The sequence below is a fragment of the Chrysemys picta genome, chromosome 14 (genome assembly GCF_011386835.1).
Source record: "Chrysemys picta bellii isolate R12L10 chromosome 14, ASM1138683v2, whole genome shotgun sequence".
Lineage (NCBI taxonomy): Eukaryota > Metazoa > Chordata > Testudines > Emydidae > Chrysemys > Chrysemys picta.
In genome coordinates this window covers 6,230,306-6,248,460 of record NC_088804.1, presented here as the reverse complement: position 1 = coordinate 6,248,460, position 18,155 = coordinate 6,230,306, and the positions used below count along the sequence as shown (strand labels likewise).

Here is an 18,155-nt window from a genome sequence, read left to right as displayed (position 1 = left end):
GGGGTGGCCAACCTGAGCCTGAGAAGGAGCCAGAAATTACCAATGGACATTGCCAAAGAGCCACAGTAATACGTCAGCAGCCCCCCATCAGCTCCCCCACCCCGCTCCCAGCGCCTCCCACCCACTGGCAGCCCCGCCAATCAGCGCCTCCCCCTCCCTCTCGATCAGCTGTTTCGTGGCATGCATGAGGCTCTGGGGGGGAGCGGGGAGGAGCGAGGGCACTGCAGGCTCAGGGGAGGGTGCGGTAAGGGGTGGAGTGGGGGCAGGGCCTGTGGCAGAGCCAGGGGTTGAGCAGTGAGCACCCCCCGGCACATTGGAAAGTTGGTGCCTGTAGCTCCAGCCCTGGAGTTGATGCCTATATAAGGAGCCGCATATTAACTTCTGGAGAGCCGCATGTGGCTCCGGAGCCACAGGTTGGCCACTCCTGCCTTACTCTGTTCGGGTGTCATGTGACCATTATGGTTCTATGTGATTTACAAGACTAAAATGAATGAAGTGGATTTTAGAAAGCTTTTTTTCCTCTAGGAGAGTGCTGCTCAGAAAATTCCTGAGATGTGTCCTTTGTTAACCTTACTGGTGTTGCCAGGCCTGCGTTGCTGTTCACTCACGTGTTTGCATTCTGTGAACATAGCAGAGAATGTTTTCCAAGAATGTGTGATGCAACAGATGATCAATGTTCCTCTTGTCTTAATGGGTAGCTTCTTTGTCCGTAGGACAACAGAATACTTTGTCTAGTGATGAAAGATTATACAGATCAACATGAGAGGAAAACTGAGAGCGCCTTGTCACTAACACATTTCTCACCCAACTCTGTTAAGGGAGAAGATGTCGCACTTTGTTACTGAACAGTAACTGTTTGGATAGCAGACTGTAGGGTTGAACTCAGCATTGAGAAACCCCTTCTTTGTAAACACTGAGCCCTAATCACTCCCAATAGCTGTGCCCTGTAATCGCCACAGTCTTGCTTGGATCTCTTCAACAGCAGCTCTTTTCAGCCACAAGGTGGTTTTCTCTGAAAAGATCTAAATCTCTCCTGCCACATGTCTGCCTTGGTGTGAGATTGTCTCTTACTGTGTCCTCCCTGTTGCCTCATTTGACATATACCCTGCTCATATAATGTGAACAGCTAGGTAATTGCACACTCCCAAAGTGGTTTGTTGACTTGAGAAAGTTCATATCTTTAAATCTACTAAACCAATTATTTTCAAACTTGTCTTGATATTTAAGAAAACTGGTTCAATAGTTCAAAAGTTATGAACATTTAAAATTTAAGACAAGAGCATTTTTGAAATTGGCAGCTCTGAAGTATTCCGTTTTGCTTTCCTTTAATCATGAGGTAAGATGGTACCAGGACTTCAAACATTCAGATCAAGATTTTCGGTGCCTACAGTTTTGGGTGCCCGACTTGAGACTGATTTTCAGAGGCTGGGTGCTCAGAATTTTCTGAAGAGCAAGCCCCTTCAAGATTTCCCAAAGTGGGTGTGACAGAATGCACCCCTGTATTCACACCTTACACACTATTGTAATAATCTTTGTACCTTTATGCCTTGTGAGGTGTCATTTAAAAACCCATAACTTCCCGGTCAGTATTGTCATGGTGAAATATATGTAGCAACATTGTATGGGAAGTTATAAGATTCCCCCTGTATGGTGTTATTAGCACATGTTCCAAGCCCCACATCCCTGCCCAGGCAGAAGTCGGCAAACAGGTCTATCCTAAAGAAAGGAATGTGGGCTTGCCTTAATTTGCATTTAACCAGTAAACAGAATCATCAAGGAGAAAGGGGAATGGAGGAAACAAAAGGAAACCTGCATGTGAGCATACACTGGTGAAAAAACCCAGCAGGGAACATCCTTCCACACGGACTCTTTGTCTCCTGGGTCTCAGCTGGAAACGCTTTTCAAGAGGGGGACTGACACTTATAAAAGGAGAGGCAAACACCCCATCACACTCCCTCCCTATCCATTTCACTCTTTGCACCTGAGAAGACAAAAGAAGCACCTGTTGAACTTTGGGGGAGGGATCCTACCTAGAGGGTTGGTCAGTATAGCTATTGGAAGCATGTGGTGAGGAATTTTGCTTTAAATCTAATGTAGTTTGTTAAGTTAGGCAGTTGAAAGCGTTTTATCTTTTATTTTTCTTGTAACCATTTCTGACTCTTATGCCTCATTGCTTGTACTCACTTAGAATTTCTCTCTTTATCGTTAATAGACTTGCTTTATTGTTTTACCTAATCCAGTGTCTTTAAATTAAAGTGCCTGGGTATCTCTATTTAAAAGTAATAAGCTGGTGTATATGATTCCTGTAAAGAAATAATAGACTTAATATATTTGGACTGTCCAGAGAGGGCTGGGCAGTGCAAGACATTCATTTCTGGGGGATAATCCAGGTCTGGCAGTGTTTTGCGGTTGCCCTGGAGAAGTAACCCAGGCTGGTGAGAGCCAGAGTGTAGCGTGGTTGGCAAGTTGCAGTTTCACACAGACACTCAGGGTGTGACTTGTATGTTGGAAGGCTGTTTGTGAGTGGCCCCGGTTGGACCTACTGCAGCAAGGCATTGTAAGTACCCAAGGTTGCAGGGCAGGGGTGACGTAGCCCCTGACTGGTCTGAATTGCATCTTGGTATTCACAGTGGGCACCCGAAGTCACTATCACTTTTAACAATCTTGCCATCATAACTTTAAATCAACCGTAGTGATTTTCATTAAGCTTGTCTTTAAAGTCTCCATGAAACCTACAAGCTAAATCAGTTTTGGAGAAGACTGGCTTGGTAATTATTCAGGTTTCAAATCAGTTGGAAAAAGTGAACTGAACTGAAGTGTCTCAGCCCTGGCTCTCCTGAACCAAGTCTGTCTTCTCTGATGGCTGTCCATCAATCTTGATGCTTTTGTATCTGGTCATCTCCATTGTGTGGTCAGGTTTATTTATTTCTTTATTGGGGTGGTGGTAGGTTGGGGGGCCTTCCTCTTAATCCAGTTATTGGGATTTAAAAGATTTATTAACTCAGCCCTCTTGTATATTGACATCATAATGTAATATGTAAATTCCAGATCATATGTTATCTTGGATGTATGTACGTCTACAAACACATTCGTCCAAAGGAGTAGCGTTAACCTTCACTCTTGTGGTTCCTGGCCTTTGCACACTTCCCTTTGAAACCTCAATGTTGAATTAACAGGAATTGTTGCATTTAATATTCTAATAACTTTTTCTTTAATCCAGCTGTTTGGGCCTGGGGAAAATTTTTCTGAGGGACTTTTTTAAGATCCAAAGAAACTGAGGTTGGTGTTCATTTCTCCGTTCTGATTGGACCGCAGATCGAGTCTGTTGTTTGATCCAGTCGGTAGTTCATACAGTGGTGTCTCAGACTTATTTTTTTCTTCTCATTAAACAATATGATGTGTCTCATTTGCTGGCTGGCTGAGCAGAAAGCCTTCCTTCCGACTCCGCTCCTTAACCCTGCTGATGTGTGTCCTTCATTCAGGTGCCCAGATAGTTTTATTAATGTTTATTCTTGTTCTTTTCAGGAGGTGGATTTTTATGCAGGAAACCTTGGCTACACCAACCCTGGGATACAGGTGGAAGACTCATCAACAGTAACATCAGGCAGAGAGTGAGTACGGCTAGCACTAGCAGAGGTTTCCTGGCATGGTGTGTGCTGTGTATGAAATTGACACCAAGGTCACCCCCTGTGGCCCCAGTGGGGGTAAAAGTGCTTAGGAGACCGAGGCAATGCATTTGTGTGTTTGAGCATGCCATGCTTTAACCTTGGTGCCTAAGAGTGTGTAAACACCTCCAGAGGTTCTTTAACCTACCAGGAAAACATCTTTTCAAGAACTCTTTAGCATAGGGGTGGGCAAACTACGGCCCGCCGGCTGGATCTGGCCCCTCAGGGCTTTGGATCCGGCCCTCGGGATTGCCCCCTGTGGCACTATGGGCCCCGCGCCGCTCTCAGAAGCGGCCAGCACCATGTCCCTGCAGCCCCTGGGTGGGGGGGCAGAGGGCTCCGTGCGTTGCCTCCAGGCACCGGCCTCTGCAGCTCCCATTGGCCGGGAACGGGGAACCATGGTCAATGGGAGCTTCAGGGGAGGTACCTGGAGGCGCGGCAAGGGCAGCGCATGCGGAGCCCTCCAGCCCCGCTCCCCCAGGGACTGCAGCGCTTCCTGGAGTGGCGTGGGGCCCCCTGCCCCCCAACCCCCTGCCCTGAGCCCCCGCTGCACCCTGCACCCCGGTGGCACCCCAACCCCCTGCCCTGAGCCCCCTACCGCACCCCGCGCCCCTCCTGCACCCCAACCCCCTTCCCTGAGCCCCCTCATACACCCCGCACCCCTCCTCTGCCCCAATCCCTTGCCCTGAGCCCCTTCCTGCGCACCACACCCCTTCCCACACCTCACACTCCCTCCCACACCCCAACCCCCTGCCCCGGCCCTGCATACAATTTCCCCACCCAGATGTGGCCTCGGCCCAGAAAGTTTGCCCACCCCTGCTCTAGCGGGACTGGCTTACATTAAAATTTCTTATGGGATCTTTGCTGTTGAAAATTCTGCTTGTGGTCTTGAAAAATTCTGTGCACTATGACTGAAAACCAGAACACTAAGCTTTGTCCTCCACTAGGGGTGTGCGCTTGTCTTTGGAGTACATGGGAGCTACACAGGCACGTCTGAGAACATGACTGAGATTGGAGAGCTTTCAGATAGTAGCAGGCAGCAACTGGGTATCTGAGACTGCCTTACCATGAAAAGGGCTCTGCTGTTCTGAGAGTTTGCCACCCCACCCTCATGAGATTTTTACCTGACCTTGGGCACCATTTCATGAAACCCCTGTAGTACAGCATGTTGACAGAAAACTACCCTGGGTAAGAAGCAGGGAACTTTACTGCCTGGCTGGTTAATATAAATGCATGAGGAAAATACTCTTTACTCCTGCCCTAGGAGTCAACTGGCAGAGACGACTTCTTATCCAAGTACCTTTTAGTGAAAGTAGGGGATTTTATCCTTCCATCATGCACCTCCCTCCATGCCTTCCAACTGTTCTCTCTGAATGATAGCAACGCCATCCAACATCTGCCTCCGGAAGAGACAGGCATGACCTAGTAGTATGAGCTTGGGCCTGGGAGCCAGGAACTCCTGCATTCTAATCTTGGCTCTGATGCTGATTCACTCTGTGGCCTTGGACAAGTGACTTAACCTTTCTACATCAGTCTCCCTACCTGTAAATTGGGGATAATACTCACCTAGCTCAAAGGGGTGCCATGACGATTAATGAATTAGTGTTTGTGTAGTGCTTTGAAGGCAGAAGAGTGCTAGGTACTCTTATTCTATATGGTGGGGCTGAACCCTGATTTCTATATCTGAGGTGCTTTTGATTCTCTGTGTCTAATAAATTTCCCCCCAGCTCCTGCAGGTATCTCAGGATCAATAAGTGTTTAATAAAACAGACTTTAATTCAAGCCTGAATGTGTTTACCTAGGGAAGGGTAAGGGGTAAGGGGTAAGGGTAAGGGAGCAGTGGGTAAGGGAGCAGTGAGAGCATGTTGTTAATGTAAGTGGAAGGAGGTGTGTGTGTCTAGGAAACCTGCTTCGTTGTGCTCCCCCTCCAACCTCTCTCTTCACCCAGGACTACAGCATCAGGCCAGGGATAGAGAGGAGAGGAGAAAAATGACAGAGAGGAATGTATGCCACTACTTTTATGCAGTTAGGACAGTAGGAAAAGCCAGAATTGGACAACTGGATACACTCCGTCCCAGGTATAACCCTCCTCTGAAACACCAGCATCAACCAACTGTTCCTCTGTGAGAGGGATATGCACCAGGCCACATGCCCCTGGCATCTGCTCCCTTAGGGCTGCAGTAGAGATATGAGAGAGAGTTCCCACTTGCCCTGCACTTCCAGGACTCCCCTTCTCTCTGATTGGGAACCCTGTGACTTACAACATAAAGAACTCCCTGTAGAAGTGGTTCTTCTCCCCAGTCTGACTTTACTTTGAGATCCCCTGCTCTCACTGCACTGATAAAGGGAAAATTACTAAGTTTGACTGCATGGCTAACCTTCACGTACAGCCCTGTCACATTCCATGGCACATGCTACTATAAAGTTCAGTACTCGGAACACACCGTTGGGGTCCTGCTTGGGATGTGTTCAAAATCCGGCCCCTTGTTTTCTTCCTCCCTCATGCTGGACACAAAACTCCCAGGCCCTCAAGACTGTGCAGTGTGAGACTCTTTAAATACTTAACACACTCTTTCCTCTCTCCTTCCCACATACGCACACCACTAGCCCCTGGGTGTCAGAAAGGACCCACACATCAAACCATACAGTGTTATTTCCTTTACCGTACCCAAAAGTCCATCCTCTCTTTTTCAGACCAACTGCTAAATTGGTTAACTCTCACCTTGATTACTGCAACCTTCTCTTCTCTGGTCTCCCTGCCTGTCACTTTGCCCCTGTCCAGTCCATCCAAAATGGGTCTTCCTTGCATGACACTCAGATCATGACACTCCACTATTCCACTCCCTTCACTGCCGCCTTCTCACTGTCCATATTATATTCAAACTTCTGATCCTTCAAAGTTCTGCCTAGATTCATAGACTCCAAGGCCAGCAGGGACCACTGTGATCATCTAGTCTGACCTGCATAACACAGACATCCCCAGCTCCTGGTGTGGTCTTTTGAAGGGGCTCTGCTGCTCCTGACTGTTCCTCCTTAGTCTGACCTCAGTCAGGGCAGTTCTTGGACTCTCAACTCTAAGTCTAGCAGTCTGCTTCGGTCTCTTGTCTCTGTTCATGCGGGCAGCCTGGTGCAAAGGTGTCACCCCTTTGCTGTTCCAGGCCTTTCAGCCTCCCTTTCCTTCTCCGGACTCTCCTGTTTATAGCAGGCCTTGTTTCCTCTGGTGGCTGCAGCTCTCAGTGCCTGCCTCCAGGATTGGCAGCTCTGGCCTCGGCATGGGGAGGTGGTCAAGCTGCTTGTCTGTAAACCGGAGAGGCTCTCCTCCCTCTTCTGTCTGTGCTCGGAATGGGGTTTATAGACCCCTTAACATAAGGCTAGAGAACGTACTCAAAGTATGTCCTGTTCGACATACAGAGTATCTTTAAAAATGACTTTTTTCTCACTCTCCTACTCCCTTCCCTCCACACAAGCCACGTTCCCAGCTACTGTCTCTCCTTTCTATTTACAGCTTCTGTGCTGCTCCTTACTCTTCAAACTCCTCTCTCTTACTACCCCCTCTTTATTCAAATTCCTCTCTCTTCCATGATGCCGCTCATTCATGACCTCTGAGGAACTCAATTATAGATCGTGATTTAACTAAAATAAATACTTTTAAAAAAATCATTTTGAGATTGGACTTTCACCTGGTCTCCCAATGTTACTGTTTATTTTGTTTTGGAATCCTGTTTCCGTGAGGACTATGTTAACGCACACTAGGCTTTTCGTTTCGCACCAGCACCAGGAAGGTCTACACCGGGCAGTTAGAGCGGAACACAGAGCACTCTGCAGTTCACACCCCCATAGCTCGGTCTGGCACCAGTGTAGACGAGCCCTGAGGTTAGTTTTGTGGTAGATTATAGATAATTTAGTTTTGCTGGTGTTTCAGTCACAATGCAGAGATCTCCGGGATTTAAGCCGTGTTCAACTTGAAGGGCCGTAATGCCAGGAAATGATAAACAGTCTCTTTTGTTTGGGAGAGGGCATGTGAGGGACAAGTGCCTTATTTGCACCCCATTCCCTTCAAGAACTAAAAAATCTGGAGATCTTCAAGAAGACAACACTTCCCTCTGCAGACCCTAATGGCCCTGCTCATGAGAAGGCTGAAAGCTCATCTACCAAAGTGCTCTTCCAGCTGCCTTGGTGCCTAAGGTGAAACTTGGGGAAAAGAGGAGTTCTTCTTCTTCCTGTGTGGCTTCATCAAAGCCAAAGAAGTCCAGTTTTCTGTTGGAGGCTGAGGCCGGATTGAAGAAGTCTTCATCCACAACTTCCAGGAGTGATGAGTCAAGTAAAAGACACAAGTCCTCTGGTACTGTGCTGAAGTCAGAACACAGGTAACAGTCCTCTCTGGTACCAACTGGCAGAGGCAACACCGTCACCTCTAGCACAGGGCCATCAAGACAGGTGCCTTCAGCATTCAAGGTCATTCCAGCTCTGGTACCATCTTCACGTACTCTCTGTACGCAAGTCCGTTCAGCTACTATTATACCCATACCAATGGGACCAGGACTATCTGCCCTACTACGGAGGCTGTGCCTCCTATTTTGGTCCCCTGGATGCCAACTTGTTATGTCTATTGGTACGGCATTTACCTATATTACAGCATCCAGTACTGACCTGTGGCAGGACATTAATAATGGTACTGTTGGTACCAATGGCGGTACAATCAGCATTTCACCCTAGTCAACGACTTCGACAGTTCCATCAGGATCGCCATCGATGCAGACATCGGCACCGCCAACGTAGGGACCTGCATAGCCAGTACTGAGATAATCTTTAACTTCAAATGGAGCTGCTCCACCATTTGCTGTGGAGGTCTGCATTACTTCCTTGGAGTTGGATGGTAGCAGACAGGCTTCACCAGCCAGATCCTTCTGTTCACCTTACTTTTAAACACAACGTTGACATGCTGTGAGGACCTGTGGTCTTACACAAGAGCATTACTTGTCCAGCTATTCTGCCGTGGTGCCCTCCCATCGCTCGCCTAAGGCAGGAAAAAGTGATGGGGCCATGGCCCTATGGCCTCCTGGTGGCCCCTGCTGTTCCGGGAAGGGGGCGGAGAGGAGTGAGTGGCAGGTGGGAGGGCCTTCGAGGGGCAGGGACCGCAGGAGCAGAGAGGAGTGAGCAGAGGGTGGGCAGGGCCTCGGGGGAGGATGCATAAGAACGGCCACACTGGATCAGACCAAAGGTCCATCTAGCCCAGTATCCTGTCTTCCGACAGTGGCCAATGCCAGGTGCTTCAGAGGGAGTGAACAGAACAGGTAATCATCAAGTGATCCATCCCAAGTCACCCATTCCCAGCTTCTGGCAAACAGAGGCTAGGGACACAATCCCTGCCCATCCTGGCTAATAGCCATTGATGGACCTATCCTCCATGAATTTATCTAGTTCCTTTTTGAAGCCTGGTATAGTCTTGGCCTTCGTAACATCTTCTGGCACAGAGTTCCACAGGTTGACTGTGTGTTATGTGAAGTAATACTTCCTTTTGTTTGTTTTAAACCTGCTGCCTATTAATTTCATTGGGTGACCCCTAGTTCTTGTGTTAAGAGAAGGAGTAAATAACACTTCCTTATTTCCTTTCTCCATGCCAGTCATGATTTTATAGACCTCTCATATCCCCCCTTAGTCGTCTCTTTTCCAAGCTGAAAAGTCACAGTCTTATTAATCTCTCCTCATATGGAAACCGTTCCATACCCCTCATCACTTTTGTTGCCCTTTTCTGTACCCTCCTAGTTATCAATCCCCTGTGCATGTTGAACAGGAGAGGAAACAAGATGGAATCCTGGGGAGTTCCACAGAACAGTGCCCGGGGGGGGGGGGGGAGGAAGGGGAGGAGCAATTGCCCCACAGCACTCTCTTGGAACACTCTGCAAGGAAGGAGCCCAGCCCAGCTGTTTCGAGGCACTTGGGCATCAAAGAGTTAACTGTTCCTTAAGAAAGCTGCACTGTCTTGTGTATTCTTCATGTGTTTTAGCCTTTCAAAGTTCTGTGTCCACAACGATGGAGCAGACCCCGAGCTCAACTCTTCTCCTGAGCTCCCAGCTCTTCAGTCCATAGTCCACCCCCAGGTAAGTGGGAGACGTGCTATAGCCTGTGAGGTGCTGTGCTTGTACGGTATTGTCATGTCTCTCACAGGCACAGACACATACAGTGCACCCTACTGTCACTTCATTTAGACACTTGCCTCCTCCTGGCTTCTCATCTTGTGCTCACACACAGGGTATGTCTGCGCCACTGTAGCTGTAGTGTAGACACTTACTGCAGACACAGAGCGTTCTTATCCCTGGAGCAACATAGCAAGGTCAACCTAACTTTCTAGTGTAGACCCGCCCACCGAGACACATGGTCCCATCCCCTCACTTCACACACATGGATACGCTCTCCTGTCCCCTCACTTCATGCATGCGAACACCCACATACGCATACCTTCTCTTTTCTTTCACAAAGAACACACCCTGCCCACAGTAACCCAACACGTACACCGCGCTGTCACCTCACAGACGTACCTCAGCGGCAGTGCATGCCGTATGTGCACTCTCCCACCGTCTCATCCAACTCAAGTACAATAGGCAGGAACCTTGGCTTCCCTTGGAGCCTCTCTCCAGGGAAAGACTGTGTGTTTGGGGCTTCCACTGGGCTTAGAATTCAGTCACCTGTGCCACGGTGTCACTGCTCTTCATTCCTGATCCGGTGGCAAGTTGCTATGTAGTGTGATGCTCTCGCCTTTCTCAAGGCTTATGCCCAATTGTTTCTCATTGCTTTTAACAGAAGGCCGTACTAGGCAGTTGCAAACATCTTGGCTTGTGTAGGCCAGACTCAGTGCACGCAGTGAGGGCTCTTTGCATCGCTCCCCTCAATTCCTTTCCTCCCAAACTCTAAACTGAAATCATTTATGAAACTGATTTAAAACATGAAGGAAGTTAAACAGAGACAGGAGTTATAAAAGCTGCCAGTGCAGCATCTTTGAACTAATGAGTGGATCTTCCTTCATCCGAGCTTCTTGTTTTCGTAGCAGCAGAAGAAGCGGAAGAAGAAAAAGGTGCGTAAGGTTCCACCCTCAGTCGTGGATGAAAGGTCCAAGACAAGCAGTCAGCCCAGACGCCCTCTCCCAGCTACCCAACCAGGTGAGTGTACTTCAGTAAGCCCCTCTGGTCCAGCTGCGTTTACATGACCGTCAGGCAGGCGAATGTGCCATAGAGAGCTCCTCTCCCAGCACCCTAACCAGGTAAGTGAGCCACAGGGAGCTCCTCTGTTTGAGCCCCACAATTAGGAGAAATGTAAGGGAATTAGCAGGGAAATGTTAGAAAAACAGAAGAGAGAGGAAAACCGAAGTGAAGAATGCAAATCCCTGGGGGGTAATACCAAATACCATAGGGCAGCTGGTTCCAAACTGAGCTCTCTGGAGAGCTGGCTTGTCACTGTTTCTGCCAGTTCGCCCTTGCTTGGAGCTCCTTCCTCAGATATCAAGGCTCGTCAGTGGAAACAAGGCTGGAGGAGCTGGGAACAACTAGGAAGAGCCAGGCCAACTTTTAGGTCCTACAGCTTCAAAAGAGGAAGGGAGCAATGAGAGCCACCCCAGGGACTGGAGCTGCCAATGAGAAAGGGATGTTTAGGGGGAAGGGGATGAGGCAACCAAGTAATATGTGCAAGTAGGGGAAGCAAAGGACTGTGTGGCAGGGAAGCACATGCAGGGGACGGGAGGAGACCACATAACAAAGAAAGGAGTATGTGCCGGGGGAGCAAGGGAAGAGGGAGGAAAGGGGGAGATGCAGTGAAGAGCCAAAGCAGTGTGTGTGATGAACTCTGGAAAGGACCAAACCCTTTTCACACTAACGACAGTTCTAGTGATCGCGTCTTGGAGCAGCATTGCCTGTGCCCCTTCCCACATGGCTGCCCTTAAAAGGAGAGAACGAGGAGAAGGCACTTCCAGACTGAGAACAGCAGCGAGGACCAGAGAACTCGCTATCCCATGCCCCTGGACCTTCTCTAATATGAGGGTGGGAGTGTCCATTGAGCTTTACTCTCCAGCCTGGGATGGAGGGTGATGTGCAGCGCTTCTGAGCTATTCTCCTCCTGTGGGCTTAAGCATGGCTGACTGGAGAAATGCGGACCTTGGGCATCCAGCAGCAGGAAGGATGACTTCACTGTTTGTAGAGCCAGGGGGAGACGCCAAATAATAGCAGTGACACATGGGACCCCCACTGCTCCCCACTCTGTCACTCGACAGATGGGTGAACTTCTGAAGTTAAGCTGAGGAGCTGCTGCTGTTTCAGACACTACCCATCCTCCTCTCAAACCTGGGGGGTAGAATCTATTCCGCTTCTACGGCTCTTCTTGCCTGGGGGAATGGTTTTTTTGAAGGAGCAAATATGAGAAAATACCAGGCAGGGTTTAGCTGCCATTGCCTTTTCAGGACTCTAATGGCACTTCACAGCTAGGGAGTCAGGCAGAGCTGCAGTGCCACAGTGGGTACCAACCAGCTCTGCACTGCAGAGCTCAGTGGTGCAGGATTTGACCCACAGGAAAATGAGGCTTCACTAGAGGGTGAGGGCAAGTCCTCTGAAATGCACTCATGACATCTGGGACTTTGACTTCACTTTATCATTAGGTGCCATGGTATGCACGTGTGATTTCATGTCAGGATACATGAGGGAATGTAACTGTAGGGTCCAGGGGCTTGTGGGACCTGTATGTGGAAAGGAAGACAAAGGGGGTATATGAACCCAGGATTGGGGAGAACATAGCCTGCCTTAGAAGGGGAAATGAATTGGTCATGTGGTGTTGGGAATACTGTAAAATGTTTAGTGCATGGATTCTTCCATTACCGAGAATTGACTTGTGGGCCTTTTGACATCTGGTTTTGCATGAGCATGTATGGGCTCCTTTAATTTCGGTGGATCAGTCCCTTTTTTATCTTAATCGCCCCTGGGACTGGGGACGTGTGTCTGGGGATGAGGGAAACCACAGTCTCTTCTGATGCTTCCATTTTCCTTTCTTTCCACCTTCAGAATTTTCAGCCACTGCTGCCATCTTATCATCCTCCCACAGCCTTCATCTCCCTATGCCAGCTTTCCCTCACAGAGTTCCCAGGCCTGCAAGCAGCATTGGCCATGTCCAGGCAGCTGGACCTCCTGTTGAATACCACTCAGAGTCTGCAGAGTCCATGGATGAGATCCCTGTGGCTCAGACCCGCCTGGGGAGCGCTGCCCCTACGGGGGCTTCCAACAAAAGCCTTAACAACTTTCACCATCATTCCTTGTCCACAGCCCATGCCAGAGGTGATGGGGAGAAGAATCTATATCCTGGGCACCTGGTACAATGGAAAAGCTGCCAGAGAGCCAATGATGGGGAACAAGAGCTCGAACTGCTCTCTAAGATACCTGCTGTGTTTGTGAGCGAGAGCAGTGGTGAGCCTCCAGTCCCACCTGGTGAGATAGTATCCAAGCCCCATCAGAGGAAGTGCACTAGCAAACAGCATGTGGATGAGCAGGACCCACACTTGTGGGACATGAGGACAAACACAAGAGCAGCTTAGGCATCCGCCTTCCAAAGCTTACTTTCCAGGATTCTGTCTTCAAGGGAAGGGAAAGGAGGTTGCTCACTCTACAAATATGTTGGTGTCCAAAGATGTTGACTCCAGTGACTCACCTTATTCCATGGAGTCAACTGAGTTCAGATTCTTTGATGGAAAGATTCTTCTTTCCAGCAGACCAAGCCGCAGAGCACAAGGAGACCTGTTATGCCACCTTCCTGACTACTGCCTGCTTCAAGATCAGCAGCATGTGCATCAGAGCAGGGTGAGATGTTAGCAACTCAGCTTCCTTCCCATTACCCTGGGGAAGCAGTGGGTGTCGTTGGGGCACAGACTGTAATATGGGGACTTCAGGTGTTCCCCAATGTACTGGAGAGCCCACGCCCAAACTGTGGTCACCACCAGACTGCAATGAGACATTTATTGCTGCCACACCAGAGGCAAGAGCTACCACGGTGACAGCTCAGAGAATTCTGCTTACCTTGGCACATTACTATGGAGTACTATGGAAATCTGCTTCCCCTAGGCAGAGGGACACTACCTCTCCAACTGAAACGTGTGCTGAATCCACCAACATCCTGGCCTTCTGGAAAGTTGTTCTCCGTTAATGTTGTTAGATGGAGTATGTGTGAAAGAGGGGTGCATTGAATCCAGATCTCTGAGGATTGCTTTCTCACCATCTGTGTGCATTGGCTTACCTTTCAAAGAACCTGGATTGGGTTGGTTTGACCCCTCACAGAGTTGAGTGACCCATATGTGCTAGCCACCGAAATTAACATGCTTAAATCTCCAAGAGGTGATTCCTATGGTCTCAGTCCAGAATGCAGTTTCCCTCTTTTATACTGCCCATTAGTAACATGGGTCTTTGAGCATGATGGGCAGCACATGTGTTCGTGTGTGAGCAATATCTGTAGGGCACTCAGCCTGAAAGCAGGGATAGAGCCATCATACCACTGGTGTATCACTGCTAGGTAATGCCCTTGTAGTGTTCTTTCCACTTCTCTCATCTGTCATTGTCTGTATCTGTCATCTAGGTGAAATTCACCTTGTGCAAATTCTGTGCTTGACATGATCAGAAGGCTGATTACTCCCATTGGCTTGGAAAGGGCTGGAAAATTCTCTCCAACAGTAGCCACTGAATCACAACTTATTCTTTAATGTTCCCTCCTCATGCAGCAATATTCTGAGTCTTGTTGTGTGGAGCTCCATAATCAGCTCTGTCCGCAATAAAATTTTCTATGACCTTTGCTAGTCATTTTCCATTCTTCATTGCAATAGCTGTTTGTTCCCTTGTCCCTGGCCATTTGGTGGTGCCCAGGGTATTAAGAGGTGTAGAGGCAGCTTCACCTATCTCAGCTGTCCCAGCTAGTCCTCATATGGCTAACCTGTCTCCCTCCACTCAGCGCTTTCTTTCTCTTCCCTTCCCAAACTGTGTTCAGCTGCCAGAGGTATTCACCAGCTGTCCTGTTAATGTTAGGGTGGAGAGGCAGATGTTTCAGGGGGTGTCTTTGCTTTGCAGTTTGAATCAGCACATTCTTTTTCAAAGCATTGCACATGGTCATTCCACTTCAGATGTGCATGTGCCCTGTGCACCAGAGTCGGCCATTTTCCCCTTAGCGTTACCCACTGGGGCAGCGCATGTGCCATTAGGGTGACCAGATGAGAATTCCAAAATATTGGGACCGCCGCAGGGGGAGCGCCTTTTCAATTGCTACACTCACCCGCAAGGCCGGCTCTGGCTTTTTTGCCGCCCCAAGCAAAAAAAAATAAATAAAACAATCGGGGCATCCAGAATGGCAAAGCAAAAAAACCCCCAAAACCTGCGGCGCGGCCGGAGCGGCAAAGCAGGGAAAAAAAACCAACAACCTGTGGCGTGGCCGGAGTCAGGGTGCAGGGGGACTCCCTGCGTTGCAGACGTACCCCAGCTAGTGGGGGGAGGGGGAGGGAGCGGGGGGAGAGAGAGAAGGAGGGCGACCAGAGCTTCAGCAGGGCGCTCGCCACGCGGCCCTGACCGCCGCGCCCTTGCCGGGAGGGCTCCACACCGCTCTGGTCGGTGGGGAGGGAAGGGCGCGGGCTGCCCCGCCGGGCTTGCTACAGACCTGGCACCGGCTGGGGCAGACGGAGCGCGCAGCCCGCTCCCAGCAGGGCGCTCCCCTCCTCCGCGCCACCGCCCCCTACAGGGCAGCCGGATCGGCCAACCAAAAAAAAAAAAAAGCGGCCGTGCCGCCCTAGGATTGGGCGGAATGCCGCCCCGTAGAATCTGCCACCCCAAGCACGAGCTTCCTCGGCTGGTGCCAGGAGCCGTCCCTGCTCACCCGTCCAAGTTTGCGGCGACACTTCGGCAGAGGGTCCTTCAGTCGCTGACAGTCTTCGGTGGCATTTCGGCAGCGGGTACTTCCTTCTTTGGCAGCAAGGCAGCTCCGGCCGCGCCGCAGGTTTTGGGGTTCTTTTTGCTTTGCCATTCTGGACGCCCCGATTGTTTTATTTTATTTTATTACCCGCCACCGAAATGCCACTGAAGACCGTCAGCGACTGAAGGACCCACCGCCGAGACCCGGACGTGCCAGGTGAGTGTAACAATTGAAAATGCGCTCCCCTGCCTGTCACCGCCGCCTAAGCAACAAGAAAAAAAAGCAAAAAAAACCCCTGCCCGAAACAAACTATCAGGACAAATGGCGTGCGGACCGTACTTCGGTCGGGATGTGGGACAAACTGCTCCATATCGGGACAGTCACGATTTTATCGGGAGGTCTGGTCACCCTATGTGCCCTTGGCCGCCTCGTGCTGCTGTGTGATAGTATAAGGGCGGAGCCGCCCCGTACCTCTCCTTAGCACCCATGATCGGTACAGAGTTCATCGACTTGCTACTGCGAGTTTTCTCCCACTCCAGGGGGTTTCTCTCCCTTCTCTAAATAGTTATTTAGTAGTACTCAGTGTAAGTTAGTGTCGGTTTTCTCTGGTTATTTTCTATGGCAAGTGTGGGTGTTGAATCCCTACTATACAAAGTGTGCCTTCAGAGGATTGGAGGGGTTAACATCAACAAGTCTGCTACATATGGGTCTGTGGTTGTCACTCCTTCTGAACTCAGTGACACGTCATGTTGGGGAATGTAAGTATCACCGCAGCTTAGAATGTAAAGCTCTGTTATATGGCTCCACAACCCCGGTCGGCTAGTTGTCATGTGAAATGAAGACTTAGGCCTGGTCTACAATTGGAAATTAGAATGGCTACATCGCCCCAAAGCTGGTGTTCCTAATGGATAGGCACCACTGCAACTGCTGCTAATTGGGCCCCTTATTAGCAGTCTCAGAAGCAGGGGGGGCGGGGTGAGCAGGAAGAGAGGTTCCAGGGCTCTTGTCTTGGTCCTCATTCTGTGAGAATTAAGATAACAGTTTCCAGGGCATCTTTCTCCAGCCCTGACTAAAACAGAGTAGCATTCAGCAGTTCAAGGGGCTTTATTCTGAGCTCAGAAAGTGAACCCGTCCCTTGAACAAACTCCTGACTTGTGAGAAGCAATGCCCGTCATCGGCCATTTCCGCCTAGGGAAATTCAGCCCATTACCAGGAAAGACCAATTTGTTTGCGGAGTGCTGACAGATCACTGGAATCCACCTTAATGCTGGTTTAAACATCATGGTACTTGGTCACCTGACATCTGCTCTGTCAGGCCAAGCCTTCCAGCTTGGTCTCTTCTGTGCAGGCTGTCTACTCTGCACCAGGTGGGGGCATGACCCCCTGTCTGGCAGCATCTCAGGGCATAGCACGGCTGTTTGGCTTTGTCAGAAAAATCCTGCCTTTGGAGGGTACCAGTCAGTTTCCTGTTCATTTGAGAACTTTTCTCAGTTAAACCCCTTGGTGCCCTCTGCTCCTGGGAGCGGTCTCTGTGTGAGCTGGGTCCTGACAGAGCAGCATTAGGGGGTCAGTGTGCATGGAGGCTCCCCTTCACCCTCCAGGTAAAGCAGAGGAGGGAGAGGAGCCCCCGCACTGCCAGCTGCACAGGATTATGCAGCTGTCCTCTCCTCTCTGGCTTGGGCCAAAGACAAGAGTCCTCATTCTCCGTTCTCAGTTCAAGGGCAACTTATCAAGCTGTGGGCACAGTGGGTCTTTTGTTTTACAGTCCCCTCTTTCCTCCTCCCCCTGCTCTAGCACAGGGACAAAGAAGTTCCAGGACCAAGTTCTGGATGTTGATCAGACACCGCTGAGCTACGTTACCGTCTCCTGGTGATGGTGTTGCCAGGGCTAATGTACACCTATTGCACAAGCCCCCCAGATACTTCACCGTGTTTTGTAGCAACTCGCATTATAGAAGCCCTGACCCCATGGTAACATCCTCCCATCCCAGACTGCAGAGCCAGCCAGTGACTGATTCCTGTCCTCCCTTAGCACAGCAGAACAGGCCTGCCAAACCTGCAGTGCACACGCCAAGGGAGGGGCAGGGTAGGGCAGAGCAGATGAAGGATGTAAGGGAGGCCATCTGGGGGGTTGGCCCCTCCTCGCAATTCCCCAGGGCCCCCAAAGCTATCGCATAAAGCTAATCAAATATTGCCCAGAATGCACTGAGCTGGGACTGAGCGAGATTGTAATGACAGGGTAGATAGCACCTCTGCTAATAGGTGGTGCTGTATCTTTATCTTAATGTTGTCTTGTTTTCACAGTATGTTATTTTTTTTGGCAGAGAGGTTTGGGAGGGGCAGATGATAAATCCTGCCTGTGTGAGCTTGAGCTGTTACTTGCAGCATTGCAATAAATCCTTTGATTTCTATAAGCGAGTATTCAAACTAGAGCCGAGCAAATCATTGACTTTTTGTTTTGGTGGCGGAAAAGAAAAAAAATCAGTGTCAAACCAAAACGGATATTTTTTTGCTTTGCTTGCCAAAATGAAAATTAAAAAAAAAATTATTATTTGGGTGGAACTAAAGCAGGGGT

At 49.7% G+C, this 18,155-nt stretch overlaps 1 protein-coding gene across 17 annotated transcripts in view; it reads left to right on the top strand.

Annotated features, from left to right (window-relative positions):
* The window catches only part of ZDHHC1 (zinc finger DHHC-type containing 1), a 59,533-nt gene extending 45,057 nt beyond the window's left edge, over positions 1-14,476 (top strand). For 9 of the 17 annotated variants that reach the window (XM_065566792.1, XM_042852016.2, XM_065566798.1 and 6 more), the window contains 4 exons: positions 3,526-3,611; positions 9,673-9,766; positions 10,711-10,822; positions 12,707-14,476. In XM_065566792.1, the coding sequence (XP_065422864.1) occupies positions 3,526-3,611; positions 9,673-9,766; positions 10,711-10,822; positions 12,707-13,233 (819 nt within the window). In that variant the 3' untranslated portion in view covers positions 13,234-14,476. The remainder of the gene's footprint in view (positions 1-3,525; positions 3,612-9,672; positions 9,767-10,710; positions 10,823-12,706) is intronic. The other 8 variants (XM_065566800.1, XM_042852018.2, XM_065566799.1 and 5 more) reach the window with 3 other exon arrangements.
* The last annotated feature ends 3,679 nt before the right edge of the window (positions 14,477-18,155 follow it).